This window comes from Neodothiora populina (assembly GCF_041146345.1).
Source record: "Neodothiora populina strain CPC 39397 chromosome Unknown canker_contig_13, whole genome shotgun sequence".
Classification (NCBI taxonomy): domain Eukaryota; kingdom Fungi; phylum Ascomycota; class Dothideomycetes; order Dothideales; family Dothioraceae; genus Neodothiora; species Neodothiora populina.
Window position 1 is genome coordinate 41,976 of NW_027191402.1, and position 18,582 is coordinate 60,557.

The following is an 18,582-nucleotide window of genomic DNA, read 5'->3' on the forward strand; positions in this document are numbered from 1 at the left end:
GAAGACGGTAACAAGATTGTGTGCAAGTGTCAGAATCTCTCGCAGACTTTGTCTGATAATAAAACCACCCAAGCAGCACACGCGTCAGACTTACGCAATCCATTCGGTAGGCGTTTATGGCGCTCAGCAGGCAAAGTAGGATCTATCTCAACGATACAATAATCATACAGTCGGCTATGCAACGAGCCTCCAGCCACTATACGGACAAGGCCGAAAGTATCCCCTGCAGCCTACTGTTTTACCGTAGGCTGAATCAGTTCATTTTCCGAGTTCTAGTACGTTGAGTGTATCTCGGAGCTGGTTGCGGGTCATGGCTGCAGCTATCAATTTGATTAAGTTGTGAGATGGAGGACCCTCGTAGTACAAGGATTTCGGTGGGGCCACAAGTAAAGCTGTCTGACATGTGGATTGGGTACAATTTGAATCGCGATAACGCGCTGACGGGACTTCAGGAGCACACCTGCTACGAGGCAAGCCCGAGCCACACTCACCGCCGTTACTAACTGAAAATCGGGTCAAACTCAAATTGTGTCTCGACTGTTTCCTGGGTTGGTCTGGCTCCTTCCGTTTCAGCCCCATGGGCAGAATAATATTGAGTTACACCAGGCGTCCTGCAGCATTATTGCCAAATGCGTGTAGTCCGTGATCCTGAAGCTTAGGAAAAGGACGGGCATGAGATCCTCGTGTCGTAATCGATCAATAATCATGTATATCTTACCGTATTCAGCAGTATGCCCATTGGGGTCAAATAACGATTTGGCTGCAACAGAAACTTGAATCAATCACCAGAGAGAAGTAAACTTGTAAACGAGGGGCTCAGATTGAATGTTTCTTTAATCTACTTCTGATGCCATGTGGGTTTGCGAGACGTGACGGACTATAGATATGGCTCTCAATGACTGTAGGTGTCCTTGCAATTCCTAGAAAAGTCCTTGACAGGGAGGTTCTTCTCGTCATAAAACCAGATTTTCCATGTACAGATATCGGTCAGAGTAATGAAACTCCTATATGATTGTTGATATTGTTCTATAACAATTTTCTTATTCTTCGCGATTCGTAACCTTCAAGGGTCATCATATAAAAAGTCAATACTATCGATGATTTGCTCGTGGTCGAGAAAAGTCCTCTGGAAAATATCCTCTATCTGGGAAGCTTGATTCGTCGACTGAGGTGATTGGTACCAATTCCAAATAGCTTGTTCATAGTATCGTGGAGTATCTGTTGATCTCTTGTGGAAAGACATCATGGAGGACAGGGCCACTTCTGAACCAGACCCTTCATTGACCGGCGTATTGAGTCCAGTATAGATGGGAGAAGGAAGTCCATCATCAGTTCCTCGATGAAAAGGAACTTCATACAGTCCTGATAAGATCTTTATGCTTTCGGGAGCCTTGGTCAGAGTTGATATCTGGCAGGATGTGTCACTAAGATTATTAGTGAATTTGTCGATATAGCGGCGTAGATTTCGTGTAATCTCTGCAGCCCTGGTCGCATGTCTTAGATTGTTGCCCGCAAAGTAACTAAGATTCGCGATTGAAGTACTCATGGCATCGCGAATCCGCGACGCATGGAGTGACGTTGGGTATGCGACGACAAATCCCGTCAAAACTACCACGGAATTCCATTGGGATTCAAAGATGATATTGGCGAAGTTTGTCAAGCTGGGTTCCAGTATGGCCTGTCGGATGATATCTGTGACGACGATAGCATGATTGGCGCAGGTGATGACTCCATCTGAAGGCGCAGATGTGGCGTACTCTGGACCAGATGGAAAGCGTATGAAGTGTCGATAAAGGATGAGATGCACATCGTGATATGTGAGCTCGAGAGGGATGCGCTGCCGCTGGAGCCATAACGGCACATACGAATCTGTGTTCAGCTGAGAGCAAGAAGATGAGAACGCCTGTCCAGATCCTTTCCGGGGAATCTTCAAGCGTACAGGAACGTTATGTGCCCAATTTTGCACAGCCCTCATGCATTGACTCAGTCTCGACGATGCTTCTTCGAACAATTCCCTCCTTTCCCGACACTCTGTACTTGTGTCCGCTGGGAGAAGATGTGCGTTGTCATTGACCGACTCATAAATCATACGTAAGATTAATGCGAGCTGCACTCTTTGCTTCTGGATGTCGAAGATATTCACATCATCGAAGGTGTTGTGAGAGCCGGCAACTACTGAAGACGTCTTCACGGATAGAGAGGGTGGATCTTCCAGCATACCGTCCGTTCCATGTGTAAGAAAAGTCCGGCCAAGATCGAGGCCCATCTTGCAATCCAGAATATATAGACATTGCCAGATGAGTCGATGTTGTCTGACCAATGTGAGCGATAGTGTTGGCGCAGCACTTTGTGGTAGACCGATTGTGCGACCAGCCCAGACTGCGAGAGCGAGCTGGCGGTGAGCATCGTCTAATTGACGAGTGTTGGTGAGGAATACAACAGCAAAAACACAGCTTTGGATGAATGACATTTCAGTTGGGGCTTGTGGATGGAGTAACAGTCTTTGTGATCGTTCATATAAACATTTGCCGGCGGATGTGGAATTCGGTATGGATCCGTTAATGACTGAGTCCCCACCAGTCCCAAGCGTTGCACTGTACTGTACACAAACTCTTCCTCGTCAAGTATGGGCAGAACGAGGTGATATGATTGCCAGAAAAAGTTGATGTAGTACTCCTCTTCCCTACGCGTCATGGTCCAATTGTGGGGATGATGCTCAGCTATCGCGGGGATTCCGATCTCCATCACTTTGGAGCAGTCATGACGAGATTCAGTAATTCCTTCCAGACACAATGAATCTTCTGACGTCAATCGATCCAGTGATTGATGCAAGTATTCCTGCATACGTGAGTAGTACAGATCCGAGGATCTCCAACCATGGAATCTTGCACTTGCTCCTTCTCCAGTTCTGAGCCACGCCCCTGTACATTGTACTGTTTTCTCACGAGATTTCCGTAATGCAGCGATAATCTTGGGATATACACTGCCTTCATTTGGGTCGTCGTAGCTTGCGTCACAAAGAACCGAGGTTATCGCCCTGTGAGTACAATCGCGCTGTGATTGGAGGCCCTGCACCAGTGCCTTAAGGCGCTTAATCTCACTGGACACGAGGCGGCATTTTAGCAAGACTCATCTCGAAGTAAATGGAAGTCACTCCATGAAATTACTTACTAATCTGTCGAAGAATGATCGAAGCCTTGATTAGGGGCCTTGCTACACAAGTTGCCACGCTTCAGGCAACTCTGGCAGGGTGCTTGCTCATCACATTTAGTTCGATTGATACGGCACCAAGTACAAGCTCTAGTGACTTACTTGCGCGTTGCGCGTAGTGGGGCCTTCGCCACCTTATGTGTAGAGCCATTATTGGCACTGAAAGTGCTGAACATGGCAGCCTCGAGAAGAAACAATGCTCGATTCAGATAATCTCAAATTATTACTACGGCAGAGGTGTGGACATATATGCCAGGACAACACACAATACCAGCCCACAAGACGATGGTCACTACAGCCATGCCTACAGTTGTGTCAGATAGGCATCAGTCTAGAGGGAACAGCCGTCACCGGTACAAAGAAGATGTGGTTACACATTCGGACTTTGCCGAGAAGCTGTAGTAAATCAGTGTTACAATGGAGGCGTCTATGATAAGGAAGATGCTCTCTAGCACATGTACGCTACGTGGATATCAAAACACTTGGAATTGGTGCCAAGCTTCTCATAGGCCATGTCTAGCTGGCTAATGTGAGTCAAAGCACTGTGGCTCTGATTTCACAATCTGCGGTCAACGTGCAATGCTAGGTATGGTATCTACGATAGATGATTCAATAAGCACGCTTCCCATAGGCGTATGCTTCCAGTCGTCACGATTACCGGGACTAACCGTTTCATTGAACATTTCATGGGCGGTGTGAGTTTTTACCTTGCTGCTTTGTTTTTCGTCCACACTTAGAATGGCAGGTTGCAGATATCCCAGAATGAGTAACACCAATTTCCAATCTTGGCAATCTTGGGAATAGGCGAATACTGATCGGTTTTTCTTGCCGAAGATCAATTATCCTTTGCGATCATCATACATCATCTTTAATACCACTTTACGAGGATTTCTAAGTCTTGCTCTGGTGCCAGGGTCAAATTAGGTGTGTTTACTCGGTTATGTGGGGTGGAATGAGCCTAATGGGATCAGGAACCTGATTCACAACGGCGATGTGACATTGCGATCCTAAAGATAAGGTATGTAGAGCTTGGATCCTGGAACACCACATCAGACTTCTGTCCGAAGCACTCCGTCATGATGCGAAAGCAGCCTCAACTTAGTGTCCTCGGCCACTCCGATGAGTTGCGTAATGGACGAAGAACGTCTAATAATGAGATCCAAGGGACGATGAGGATGCTGATCTACAGTGCCCGGTGAGGCTGCATAGTTGCAATTCTCTATCTCCATGACCCTTGTTCTCAAGCAGGAAGTGACAAAATGCTGTTGCGATAGCACGATATTTTGTCAGCTTATCGAAAAAGCTTCGCAGAACCATGGCATCTTTCGCATGATAGTTCACCCGTCCGGGGCCAAAAGCATGGATGATCGTCGCATTGTATCACACAATCCATGCACGTCGCACATTCCTTTGGAACCACCGAAATATGCTGTGCTACATGAAAATCATCAGCAAATTTCGGACACCAGAGATATCTATCTGATCAAAGCACTGTGCTCTAAACACCACATGAGGTCCAGAGTCAGTGGCCCAGGATCACGCATATGGAGATACTTTTGGATTATTGCAATGCATCTCTTTCCATGTGGAAGTTTCATGTTACAAGATGCTAAAGCTCTGGCCGACTCTGCACGCGAGAGGGCCCAATCTTATATCTACATGTGATAGAAGGGCTGTTCACACGCGAACCCAACCAGACGATTACCCTGTTCTGATCTCAACATTGGCTCTTTATAGAAGGTATGTGCGTCTTTTGCGAGTGTCTCGACTTCCAAGAAGTCGAACTTCTCCACCTTCGGCTTGAAATTGGTGAGGTCGTAGACGCTACGCGCATATTCTGGTGCAATGTTATAAATCTGAGCAAGGTATTTCTTCATGATTATGGCGTAATTGACGTGCGACATCATCTTCGCCGTGTTCGAATGTAAATTTTGACGCTGCTGCTCCGTCATCACGCGCTTGTAGAGCTCACGAGGCTGGTCATATTCGCTGACTTTGCCTTCGTGATAATAGTGGCTTTTGCGAGAGACCACATTATCCGAAACTTTGTATGGAGCCTCAGCAACGTCGGGACGAAATTTATGGGCAAATGAGTTGGGGTTGTACTGTTTGTTGCCCGCATGATTCGCATCCACCCGCATAGAACCGTCGAAGTTTACAGACGCGTATGAACGTGCCATGAAGGGGCAATTGATAGGAACCTGATGCAGGTTAATTCCTACTCGGTGATATTGTGCATCACGGTAGAAGAACATTCTGAATTGCAACAAGGGATCCGGAGAGTCTTCGACACCGGGAACCATGGAGCCAGGGGAAAAGGCAGCTTGTTCAACATCCCGGTGGAAGTTCTCGGGATTTTTGTTGAGGATAAGTCTTCCGAACTCATGCATCGGAAATTGATCTCTCGGCCAGACCTTAGTCACATCGAAAGGATCGAAGCCAAGTACCTCCGCATCGGCCTCATCAGGTTGCATGATCTGAACATTGGCTGTCCATTCCGCCTCCTCACCATTTTCGATCAGCTCCCAGAGGTCACGCTTGCTGTAGTCAGGATCCTCGCCGGAAATGCGTATCGCTTCAGGCTGGGTGAACTGTTTCTGTCCGTGCTTGGCCATGAAATGGTATTTGATATAGACAAATTTGCCCTCCTTGTTCACCCATTTGAATGTATGGCACCCATAGCCGTGCATGTTCACCCATCCTTGTGGAGTACCATGATCACTGAAGAACATTAAGCCAGCATGATTGCCTTCGGGAGTGCAACCAAGCAAGTCAAATGTGGCATCGTAGTCGAGGAGGAAATTGCGCGGATTACGAGATTGAGAACGGATCACATCCGGTCCTTGAATGGGATCACGACAGAAGAACACCGGGAAGTTGAGGCCAACGACATCGTAGTTACCTTCCTTGGTGTAGAACTTGATGGCAAATCCACGAGGGTTACGTGCCTCATCGGGAAATTCGCGACCCAACGTCACGGTAGAAAATCGAACGAAGATAGGTGTCTTTTCGCCAACACTCGAGAGGAAATCTGCTTTCTGATAAAGAACAAATCATATATCAGCACATACTGTACAGCGCAGAAGTCCAGCTTGGGACATGGGGTTGCCAGGAAAGGTTTAGCTTGGTTTGCTTACTGTGAGATCAGAAACGTCCTTAGTGCATTCGAAATACCCGAAAGCGCCACTCCCGCATGGATGGACCATACCTAATTCTGTCGTCAGTTGAACGTCAAGAGTCGACCAGCTGCACCATTTGAAGACATGCTGCGTGAGTCCGAGACTAGATCACCAGGAAATTTGCGAGGAACACTGTAGGAAAAAACACAGGAAAAACAGCGGACTCACGTTCGAGGTTCTTGCTGCGGTTGAAATGCTGCTGCTTCTGGAACAGATGGACATCCGATGCGACTGGTATACCGCCAATGGTCTTGCTGTGTGCGCAATCTGGCAGAGGGATGCCTTCATTGTTCGTGAAGTACGGGGCATCATCTTCACGCTTTCCACCCTGTACCGTACCCGAGACCTTGGCAATGATGTTCGCTGGGCCTTCGTTCGCCGATTGCATATGTGTGGTTCGTGGACCTCTGCCCTCTCCAGAAGCTGCGCCTTGAATAGCCATGGCAGTAGCTTCGAGAGGGTGTTGCAGAGGGTTAATCTGATTACTGTTGCTGAACATTGGATGAGTGAATATGATGCTATACTGATAGACACGATGCTATAACCCGCAATAATGCAAGGCACACAGGAGAATTATGTAGCATATCACCTGTCAGCCATGTCGCAATACTGACGCACATATTGCGTTGATATCTAATGATCCTGACCCAGCACCCATGTCCAAAGGTCACCTGCAAGTAAGGTACGTGGTTTACCCGCTCACGACCGCATCAAGAACTTCCCATCGTCATTATTACAGAACGAATTGAGTGGATCTGTCTCATCCTGGGTTTGCCGTCCAATCAGCATCTCCATGTTTTACCCTGCAGAAACCGAGATTCATGAGAATACATCTCGAGCTAAGCTCTCTGTGCCATGTGTGACTTGGGGTGTCCATGCAGTAAGGTAGACTGTGGGTGTGTGACCCGGTCGTGTGAAGTTCAATTTGTAGATATGGGGATCCATTCGTGCTTGATTTATGGCAGTGCAGGAGATTGAATATCATCTTGCCCAGGGCAGGTGAGACTTAAAGGCTGTTTAGGTATGACAGCAAACGGACAGCCATTGCGAGCTCCCATGTCCTTCATCAACGACCCGACCTAATGCCCAATTCTTTACATGTCTATATCGGACATTGTTATCGTCAACGATGTTTAAGGTGCCCCGCATCCAATGCCAAACCTTAATGCATCACCTCATTCGATGGAACACCTGTCAAAATCTTGCTCGAGGGTCTGACGCCGCTAGAGGGTCAATCTCCGCTCCTGGCATAGCCTTCAATATATATCACCTACCTTACTGTATCTTGGTCCGTCTCATTTGGAGCGCCGCTCTCCTATATAGGGTGCCCAAAGCTTTCTTGTAGTCGAACAGAGCCATGACAGAGTCGCTCGGCGCGAAATATGTCTCTCATTAATCGTCAAATATGTACTGTTATCGTATAAGTTGCGGCACATAAACTGTGCCGATCGTAATCATTCCAATGCTTTATTTCTAACAAGCTCAACATGCGTCCCAATGTGGCGCTTGTCCCTTTCTGTGGAAAAGCTACGGCTCGTGAGCTCATTCATGAACAGTAAATCGATCTCTTCAAGTCCAAGGCGGCGAGTCTCCGGATAGAAGACATACTGTTTTAGACTTTGTTAGCCAACAATGAACAACATAGTGCGTATGTCTGATTTACCATGATCGGAACCCATGTGGCATTCAGGACGGCAAAAATAATGTACGTTCTCCATCCAATATTATTTAATGCAGGTGGTGTGATATATACGATCAGAAAATTGCAGATCCAGTTCACTGCCGTCGATAATGAAGAGCCTCTTTGACGCAGCTTGAGCGGAAGGATTTCGCTAGGATAGACCCAAACCGTTGCTTGGAATCCAATTGTGAAAGCACCTTGAAACACAAAGAGCATCGTTGCTGCGCCAATGCCAGCAGAATCTGTCCGGACCTCGTCAGCATGAACTCATGACAACAGCGTAGGAGATATACTGACGAGCAATCGAAGTGCCCTTTTCTACTTGGTAGATCAATGCCGCCTGTACAGCCATGACGAGAGCCATCAGTGACACCATGGACAAGAGCTGTTTAGAGGTAAGCGATATATAATCTGCGGTAAGCAGAGGCTCGAACGTACCAGGGGACGGCGCCCAACTCGATCGATGAGGAACCATGGAATAAATGAAGCAAGGAAAAACCAGGTGTTGAGGAATCCCGACATCAGACTCGACAGGTCAGCATCAAACTTCAAGCTTTTCTGGAAGAGGGTACCGGAGTAATCTGGATCCGTCAGTCACAAGTCGACAATGAGCTGGAGCTATACGTACAGATGATGGCATTGATGCCACCAAGCTGTTGGAAAGCTTGTATGCTGCATGCAATGAGTAGTCGTCGCTGACTTTGTATGGCTATTGGAGCGATTAGACGGTACATCCAGGACGAATCCATGCAACTCACAATCGTTATGTAACAGATCCCTCCAAGATCCGGAGGCTACACTCATCTCTATTGCCACTGCATCGACAATGGCTGCATGGATTCCTAGAATCTCTTCATTGCTACACTTCTTTCCGTGAAGCCTGCGCAAGACGTCCAACGCCTCTTCGCCTCGATCGTGTGCCACGAGCCATCTAGGGGTCTCTGGGATGATATATAAAATTAACAGCATGGGGAAGAGGAAAAGACACTGAAGGATTGTCGGCACTCTCCAGACAAAACTTGTACTTTTGCCCTCAGCTACTGTCGCAAAGGCGTAGTCGATCCAATACACCATCATGACTCCTTTGGCGTATCAGCATGCTGTAGGTATGAATTCATGTCATGGCTTACCGGCGTTCAATGTAGAGAGCTGAGCGCAAACGAAGACACCACGTGACGCTTTTGGGCTGAATTCAGATTGAAGGACTGGAGCTGTAGAGTTGATGAAACCCATGCCATAGCCACTGACAATCCTGCCGACGATCATATGTGGTTTCGAATAGGCAGTAGCTTGCAGTAAAGCACCTGTGGAGTCAGTCGCCGGATCTCAATCGTAAGCATGGGCCAGTCGCACCGATGAGCATAAATACAACGCCTGCCAGGATGGTCCTCCTTCTTCCCAGACTCTCTCCAATAAAGCTTGTAGTAATGGCACCGAAGAAGCATCCAATTTCATAGATTGCCACAATCAGAGCAATCATGTTGGTACCTGCGGAGGAGTCCGGGTCGATACCTAGAGTCTCGGTGAAAGCTTTGCCATTGACGAAACCGCCCATTAAGCCATTATCGAAGCCTATGAGTAAGAAGCTCAGGCATGTGAGCAGTGTGACTGTATATAGCAGAGTATTGCCACGAAGGCCAGAGAAGGCCATGGCATCAAATACGACTGTGTATGTATGACACTGTAAACAATGTCGTCAGATCGATTGCCGCTCTGCCTCGGAGCTTATGGAGCAAAGGACTGCCGGTTGTATATAGAGTCGCCTCAACGAGACGAGGTAGACGCTACGAGAGGTAGGTGCCCGCTCACTCACGTTGGCTGCTTGCTGTGCGACACGCAAAATCAGCCGGCGTGATCGGTCGCCAACAAATGTCGCTCCTGAGCAGGAGTAGGTGTCGTGATATAGTTTAAGAGGAAGACAACAATTCGCTCAACAGCTGACAGGGTCTATGTTTCCCATGCGGTGATCGCCCCCAAGCACTTACGACTTGCGGACCTGCCGAGCTTCTGGGCCTCCAACTTTAAGACTCGATAAAGTAGGTACCGACCATAACGAGCATCCGGATCGTCCCAAGCCAATCAGATACTATATTCTTCGAGCATGGTCACACCACCCTATGAAGCTCTGAGATAGATGGACCTGTGAGCCAGGATTCTGCTAGCGGCAGTTCGTTGTGAAAGCGTAGAGAACAACCTCAAGAGATTGATAGTGTACTCGTCATGACCTCAAGATATCTCCGCCTCAGTCTTGGTACGAGTTTGGCGGATGAGATGGGCATAGCCAAGGGCCTAGTACGATCGCGGAGGACGGCAGTTGTGCGCTTGGGGCTGCAAAGCTGGGGTCCCGCGTCGTAGCACACGGCAAGTACGGTAGTGGAAAGTAGAGGAAGATACAGCTAAGCCAAGGCAGTTGCCGTAAACATATGTACAGTGCCTTCCTGTGTATAAGCTTATTCATACATATACCATTCTGCTGCGTTTGATGAGGGTATCTTGTACGAAGCAGCAAACCAAGGTAACAACACACACGTGATTATAGTCCTCTCTCCTCTCAAAGGAAGTCTGTGGAGCTCGAATCTATGCTCCAGAGACGAGACGTCCTTGAATGGCTGCCGATGCAATTGCCAACAACGCCCTTGTCGCTCCTTCCACCCAGCAAGACGACAAGAATAATTCGAGACACAAAGATGACAGCATATTCACGGCTTCCTCTGTCGCAGAGATCCGCGCCCGACTGTCCCAGCTCGGTGAACAAGAAGCGGCAGTGTCGGCTCGACTGGATGCGCTGGTGGCTTCACAGCGGGATTTGTCTCGACAACTGACGAGATTGGACGTCGCGCGAGCACACCTCGGGACACAAGCAATAGCAGCTCGCTCTATCAGCAATGATGTTCTTTCCTCGGCAGCATCGACGGCAGGTCGCATCTCTGGTGCCGTCAAGAGGCTCGATCGGGAGCAGGGCGCGGTCAAGGCCACCCTCGAGGTAGTGGAGCAGGTTGCAGAACTCAAAGCGTGCGTGTTGGGCGTTCACGGGTCAATGGGCGCTGCACAAGATTGGGAGACGGCGGCGTCCTATCTGCATCGAGCTTCCATGCTCCCGGATCAAGTCATCGACGGTGCTTTTGCCGAGGACATGGTCCCTACTGCAGAAATCCCCGATCCGCCTCGCCAGACGCTCAACGAGGCGGCCGAGAGCCTGTGTGGGCTGTTCCTGCGCGAGTTCGACAAGGCCGCTCGAGATGCTGATGGCGCCAGGGTCACACGTTTCTTCAAGTTGTTTCCTCTGATAGGCCGTAGCAGTCAGGGGCTGGATGCTTACGGTCGATATGTCTGCACCGGTGTTGCGACACGAGCCAGAAACAACCTCAACGCCTCGCAAAACAGGGAGTCCGTTGCCATGTTCTATGCCACTGCTCTCACCAAATTGTTCGAGCAGATTGCCCAGATTGTCGATGGGCATGAACCGTTGGTGGAACGACATTATGGTGTTGGCATGATGGACAAAGTCATGGAGCGTCTCCAGGCTGAAGCCGACATGCAGGGTGGCATTATCCTTGACACTTGGTCAGACGAGCGACATGTGGCCAGGAAGCTCACCGAGGTTAAATCTTATGCCTTTTCCTTCCTGCTGCAGACTTTCCTTCCGCCTCAGAGGTCCACGTTCAACCGCTCAAACTCCCCGGCTGGCCGCACGTCATCTGACCATCTAAGCGAGGATGAGAGTGTAGACATGAAGGAAATCGATGCACTGCTCGCCGAGATCGCCATGATGCTCAGCCGATGGGCGCTATACACAAGATTCATCGCAGCCAAGATTCATTACACTGAGCTTGACGCTGCCAAAGACACGCTCACAATGCCACACCTATTGTCCAACAGTCTCCTCTACAAGAAGATCACTGACCTCCTCATCCACCCTTATTATGTAATGTCGACGTTCTTCTTTCGGCGTTCGGTAGAAAAGGCATTCCAGATGGACGAGTCACCGACCGGACTGTCGCTGAGCGCTAACAAACCACTGACGGCCAACCCGCCCTTTATCACATCTGCGGTCGATGATGTTATGTACATTGTCAATCAGGTCATCCAACGCACTCTGGCCACTTCACAGCGTTCCGTGGTTGCTAATGTGATACCTGCCGTTGGCCGCGTCTTGAGTGGTGACTTCTTCGGCATGATCCAGCGCAAGATGAGAGACGAGAGCTACCCGAAAGCCGCTATACAGGGATCTCTACCACCAGAAGGACTCATTCTATCGTTTCTCATTCTCGTCAACAATCTGGATGTATCGACGGATTATCTGCGTCGCATCGTGAACACCAATCTGGGCAAGCAGGCCAACACATCTGTCAGCTCGGATGCCACTTCGCGACCGACGATATCTGATTTGTTTCCATTTGGCCATGACGCTGTGTTTGTTGAGAATGCGTTGACATCGATGCTCAACGGATTCGAGTCGAAGACGGAAGACCTGATCATCGAAGCCATCGAGGTCTTGCTCAAGCAAGTCATGCGTCCTCGTCTGCGCCCTGTCTTGATCGAAACGTTCCGCGATGTCGATTACATGCCAGAAGACAGTCACGGCGAGGAAGAGGCGGCCGAGGACGAGGATGCTGTAGCGCAACGCTTCGAGCGCGGGTGGATGGCCTTCACTCTACCGCTGAAACGGATCCTGACGGAGAAGAACTATGATCGACTGGTAACGGCAACGACTTCGTACCTCGGCAAGGCTCTGGAGAAGCGCATTTGGTCATACTATGGTCGGGTGAATGGACTGGGAGCAGTACGCATGGAAAGAGACATTTCGGGGATTGTAAATGCTGCTGTCAGAGGTGGAAGATACGGGCTACGCGATACGTTCACGAGGTGCATTGAGATGACACTGATTCTGAACATGGAGGACGACGAGTGGGAAGAACTCGTCAGGAACCCGGTGCAGGAGGAAGGTGTAGTTTGGCACCTCGATGCCAGCGAGAGGCAGAGGACAAGGGGCATCATGAACGACGGTGCATGAATCAACATGATTTAGACAGGTAGGATAATCTGCATCCAAATCTATAGTTACGTGCTCGTGGTGAAGCGACTGAACCATCAGATGACTGGTATACATTGGCTCACTACATACGACTACATCTATGGTTCAAGGGCTATCAGTGATGAGTTGACAATATAACAAGGTACCTTACCTTACCTTTAGTGATGCACATTTTCTGACTGGAGCCGCAAACATATCTGCGATGACGTAGTTGCAGGAAGCACCTGCCTCGGCAAGGTACATTAAAAGTCAGCAAGAGCTGCCCATAGTCCGCTTGGTCAGAAAGGACCAAAAGGAGACTTTTCATCGATTGCTGTGTAGATTACAAGTAAGACATGTCCATCTCACTACAACAGCGCCGCATCGCAATCACGACACGGTAAAGACATGGAAGTGCATACAGTAAATGATGTCCACCAAGGTTGTCTTTGTCCCCATCGGGGAGTACTCGGTCGGGCAAAAGACAAAGCTCCCGTTCTCAAATATGCGCCTAGTCTTTTTTCAGATGAAAACCGGTCGTCGAGGAGGGTCAAGTTACGTATTGCTAAGGTAAGGAATCTGAGGTACAGTTATCGCAGAGGTGCAATACTGTTGCTCCATTCGACAAAAGAGAAAAAAAGAATTGGAAATCCCTCTCCCTCTCTCTCTCTCCCAGAAAAAATAAACCATCATCGTTTCGGGAGTAGTTTCCATCAGTCTTCATCCAAAGTCTTCATCGCCAATCTCTTGTGACGCTTTCAATTGAAGCATCTTTTTCATCTCCATCTTCCTCCAACTCTATTCTACTCTTCAGTCTCAACTTTCTTTGTAAAACAAGGCACTTGCCTCTTTTATTTTCATTTTAACTCACAACTAGCGCTTGCTTGACTGCATGCGCGGGGACTGAATGTGTCGTGGGCTACCTGCCAGCCTGAACATAGCATCATTATTATCTTTGTCGCCGTATCTCAGTTCGGTCCACTGTTCTGTCGCTTCGACAATTGCGACTCGCAGAAGCATCAGTAGCATCAGCAACAACAGCATCTGGAAGCGCCCACTTTCCGCCCTCAGGCGACCTTCTTCTCCACTATCTCAGCGCCTGCGCTGTAGTTCGTCAACATCATCATCAACCGCCGACATGGAGCACAATGGCGCAAAGCGAAAGCAGCACCCGGAGCAGATCCACGACAGACCTTTCAAGCAGTTCCGCGGAGTCGACAACAACACGATACCTTCGACCAACGGAACCGAAACCTCGGCCGACGAGTCCAACACCAACGGCCACACTCCCTTTCCCGACGCTGACGAAGAATTGAGCAGCAGCAACATTGTGCACGGCGCGACAGCAGACTCGGCCGAATGGCAGGCCACAATCGAGTCGGTGGTTTCCAAAGTCGTCTCGATCCACTTCTGCCAGACGAGCGCATTCGACACGGACCCGGCACTGTCTAGTGAAGCCACTGGATTCGTCGTTGATGAAGAGAACGGATACATTATGACCAACAGACACGTCGTCGGCGCCGGGCCATTCTGGGGCTATGTCATTTTCGAAAACCACGAAGAGTGCGACGTTCATCCCGTCTACCGCGATCCCGTACACGACTTTGGCATCCTCAAGTTCGATCCCAAAGCAATCAAATACCTCAAGCTTTCGCCCCTCAAGCTGCGCCCGGACCTGGCCAAACTCGGCTCGGAGATTCGAGTTGTGGGTAACGACGCAGGAGAGAAGCTCAGTATCTTGTCCGGAGTCATCTCCCGACTGGACAGGAATGCGCCAGAGTACTCGGAGGGATACTGCGATTTCAACACAAACTACATCCAAGCAGCAGCTGCGGCTAGTGGTGGATCGTCTGGCAGTCCCGTCGTCAACATTGATGGTTTTGCCGTCGCTCTGCAGGCTGGGGGCAGACAGGACGGCGCAGCCACAGACTATTTCCTGCCGCTCGACCGCCCACTGCGCGCGCTCGAGTGTGTCAAGAAGGGAGTCCCCGTCACCAGAGGAACAATCCAGGTCCAGTGGCTCATCAAGCCTTTCGATGAGTGTCGCAGGCTAGGGCTGACTACAGAGCGCGAGTCCGAGGTGCGCACCAAATTTCCCAAGGAGACTGGCATGTTGGTGGCCGAAGTTGTCTTGCCCAAGGGCCCAGCCGATTCGAAGGTCGAGGAGGGCGATGTACTTATCAAAGTCAATGATGAGCTTCTCACCCAGTTCGTGCGCCTCGATGACGTTTTAGATACTAGTGTGGGTGGCAAGGTCAAGCTCCTCGTGCAGCGTGGAGGCGAGGAATTCGATGTCACTGTAGACATCGAAGACCTTCACTCGATCACTCCCGATCACTACGTTTCTGTGGCTGGCGCTCTTTTCCACGACCTTTCCTACCAGCAGGCCCGTTTCTACGCCGTCACTCTCAAAGACCAAGGCGCATATTGCTGCGAAGCATCTGGCTCTTTCAGATTCGAAGGCTGCGAGTTTGGCTGGCTGGTCCAATCGGTCGACAACAAGCCCACTCCCAATCTTGATACTTTTGTCCAAGTCATGAAGACCATCCCAGATCGCGCCAGGGTCGTTGTGACCTACAAGCACCTCAGAGACATGCACACGCTCAACACCGCCATCTTGGCCATTGACCGCCACTGGCACCGAAAGATCACCCTCCACACGCGAAACGACAAGACCGGCCTCTGGGACTCGAAGGTCTTGGCCAATCCTCTGCCGCCTGTGCTCCCGCCCCCGCGCAAGGCCAACTTTATCCAGATGGGCGGTGCCCAGAACAAGACCGCCGTCGATGTGGTGCGAAGCTTTGTTAGAGTCTCTGTTTCGTTGCCGCTGCGACTGGACGGCTTCCCAAAATCACGCAAGGTCGGCTTCGGTGTTGTCGTCGATGCTGACAAGGGTCTGGTTCTCGTGTCGCGAGCCATTGTGCCATACGACATGTGCGACATTTCCCTTACTATTGCCGACAGCATAATCGTCGACGCCAAGGTCGTGTTCATGCACCCCCTGCAAAACTATACCATCATCCAGTACGATCCGAAGCTCGTACAGGCCCCGGTCAAGACTGCCGTGCTCGCCACGGAAAGCATCAAGCAAGGCGAGAACACGACTTTCTTCGGCTTCAACCAGAATCTGCGACCCGTCGTGGCCAAGACAGCCGTGACGGACATCACTTCTGTCGCAATTCCTCCGAGCACAGCAACGCCGAGATACCGTGCCGTCAACCTCGATGCTATCACTGTGGACACCAGCCTGTCCGAGAGGTGCGGCAGCGGTGTGTTGGTCGCCGAGGATGGAACTGTTCAGGCGCTGTGGATGACGTATCTGGGTGAGCGTACGGCGACAGGAAGAGACCAGCAATATCATCTTGGTTCTGCGACACCCGCCCTGCATGCAGTCGTCGACGAGATCAGAACCGGAGTGAAGCCGAACCTGCGCATTCTGAACTTGGAAACCCACATCATCCAGATGAGCGAGGCGCGCATTCACGGAGTTTCTCAGGAGTGGATCGAACGGGTAGAGACTGAAGACCCCGAAAGACATCAGCTTTTCATGGTCCGCAAGGTGGATGCAAACCACACTGGAGGACTCACCGAGGGCGATATTATTCTTACTTTGAACGACCGTCTGGTGACCCGGGTCACAGACTTTGACGTCATGTACAGGAACGAGAAGCTCAAGGCCGTGATTATCCGTAAGAGGGAGCAGATCCAACTGGACATTTCCACGGTACCCACGGAAGAGTTCGAGACGAAGAGGTCCGTCGTGTTCTGTGGCGCAGTGCTCCATCGCCCTCACCACGCAGTCCGACAGCAAATCTCCAAGATCCACTCGGACGTGTACATTTCGTCGCGCATGGCTGGATCGCCAGCATACATGTACGGCCTCGCGCCGACCAACTTTGTCACTCACGTCAACGGAGTGCCGACGCCGGATCTCGACGCCTTTGTGCGCGAGACCAACAAGATCCCCGACAATACCTACTTCAGACTCAAGTTGACCACCTTTGACAATCAGCCGTGGGTCATCACGATGAAGCAGAACATGCACTACTTTCCCACCGTGGAGTTCATCAAGGATCCTTCCGAGCGCGAAGGGTGGAGGAGAGTGACTTATGAGAACGGGGTGCCCAAGAAGGACGAGGGTGACGTTCCCGAGGGCGCAGAGGACAGCACGGCGGCTATGGAAATAGATGGCGGTATGCCGGTCGATCGAGTCGGTAGATAGATGGTTTTCGTCATGATTAAAACAAGAAATGAGTGGAGGGTAAAAAGAAAAATGTAAAATTAGAGCTTTTGTATGACATGGGCGGCTAGAGCGGACAATGGAAAGACTCCAAAAAGTCAGATGTCATTGATGATGTCTACTATTTCGGATGGCCTAAGAAACAAACATGTCATAGAGCTGGATCTGTCTTTTCTGTCCAAGTACAAACAGAACTTCTCTCACCCTCACTATCTTCCATGCCTGTTCATCATCTCCTTCGATTGAAGTTGTAGCTCAGGACTCATGTCCATTGTAGAGAGAAGACATTACAGATCTCGTGTATGACTTCTCAAGATACAGTTGACTCGTGAGATAGCCCCAACAGCAGGCCAGGGTCGCTCCTGACTTTGAGTGCGGGCTTTAACAGAGCACGTGACCGCGTGATGCATCTCGACGCGGGACTTTCTCCGTAGCTGCTTGCCCCTTCAGAATATCGTAGAATACTATTCGTTGTGCCGATTACTTGCTTTTATGTACATTGCTTGCGATATATAGAGAAGATTCCAGAATACCTTGATCTCTTACTGTGGGATTAAGCTGAAGACTTGAAATTGCATATCTCACACAATCGATTGGTTTCTGATATAGGGCGGAGTTTAGGTCATTGGTGGATCGACACGGGCAGCGAATACCTTGAAATAACAACGGTCATTCGTGCTGTGTATAAGATCGCAAGGAAGCGGAACATCAGAAGAGCGATACAAGAATCGGGGTACAAGAAAAGCAATATATTCCAGCAAGGACACCGCGCGAGCAGAAAGCAACGACAGGACACTCTGCCAGGGAGACGAGAGTCCTGAACCAGCACTCTCGAAAGAGCAAGAACATTTCCAGCAAAGACTCCGAAAGATCAAAACCGAAGGAAGAAGATGGACATCGACGACATCCTGGCCGAAGTGTCGGGCCCGCGCATACCGCAACGGACACTAGACCTGCAAGCCATGACGCGAGCCTGGGTCGCCGAGCGGACGGCGCCAGAGTTGCTTCCTCATCCTGCTGGATTGATAGAGCGAGTGACGGAGAGGGTCAGGATGCAGGTATGGCTTTTCTGATCTTCATTGTTCCTTTCTCCATATCTTCGGCAAGAAACAGAGGACTCAAGGCGAAGCAGAGGAAGAAGAAACTAATCCCCGAGGCGAAAAGTAGATTGAGACGATAGAAGACATGACGGGCAACATGGACCCGAAGTCGAATTTCGCATTGATAGTCATCCAGACCGAACTCGAGCGCTTCAAGT

General features: G+C 50.0%; 4 protein-coding genes across 4 annotated transcripts; 2 read left to right on the forward strand and 2 right to left on the reverse strand.

Annotated features, from left to right (window-relative positions):
* Positions 1-4,865: 4,865 nt before the first annotated feature.
* AAFC00_001622 (uncharacterized protein) lies at positions 4,866-6,888 on the reverse strand (the record flags this gene model as incomplete). Its single annotated transcript, XM_069340826.1, has 3 exons — positions 4,866-6,248; positions 6,348-6,418; positions 6,558-6,888. The coding sequence occupies 3 exons, from the start codon at positions 6,886-6,888 to the stop codon at positions 4,866-4,868; spliced, it is 1,785 nt and encodes a 594-aa protein (XP_069204348.1).
* Positions 6,889-7,843: 955 nt separating this feature from the next.
* Positions 7,844-9,721, reverse strand: AAFC00_001623 (uncharacterized protein; the record flags this gene model as incomplete). Its single annotated transcript, XM_069340828.1, has 8 exons — positions 7,844-7,996; positions 8,053-8,312; positions 8,368-8,455; positions 8,509-8,651; positions 8,699-8,779; positions 8,829-9,152; positions 9,201-9,374; positions 9,424-9,721. The coding sequence occupies 8 exons, from the start codon at positions 9,719-9,721 to the stop codon at positions 7,844-7,846; spliced, it is 1,521 nt and encodes a 506-aa protein (XP_069204349.1).
* Positions 9,722-10,675: 954 nt separating this feature from the next.
* Positions 10,676-13,084, forward strand: AAFC00_001624 (uncharacterized protein; the record flags this gene model as incomplete). The annotated part of the gene is made up of 1 exon (XM_069340829.1): positions 10,676-13,084. The coding sequence occupies one exon, from the start codon at positions 10,676-10,678 to the stop codon at positions 13,082-13,084; it is 2,409 nt and encodes an 802-aa protein (XP_069204350.1).
* Positions 13,085-14,222: 1,138 nt separating this feature from the next.
* AAFC00_001625 (uncharacterized protein) lies at positions 14,223-17,306 on the forward strand (the record flags this gene model as incomplete). The annotated part of the gene is made up of 1 exon (XM_069340830.1): positions 14,223-17,306. The coding sequence occupies one exon, from the start codon at positions 14,223-14,225 to the stop codon at positions 17,304-17,306; it is 3,084 nt and encodes a 1,027-aa protein (XP_069204351.1).
* Between the last annotated feature and the right edge of the window lie 1,276 nt (positions 17,307-18,582).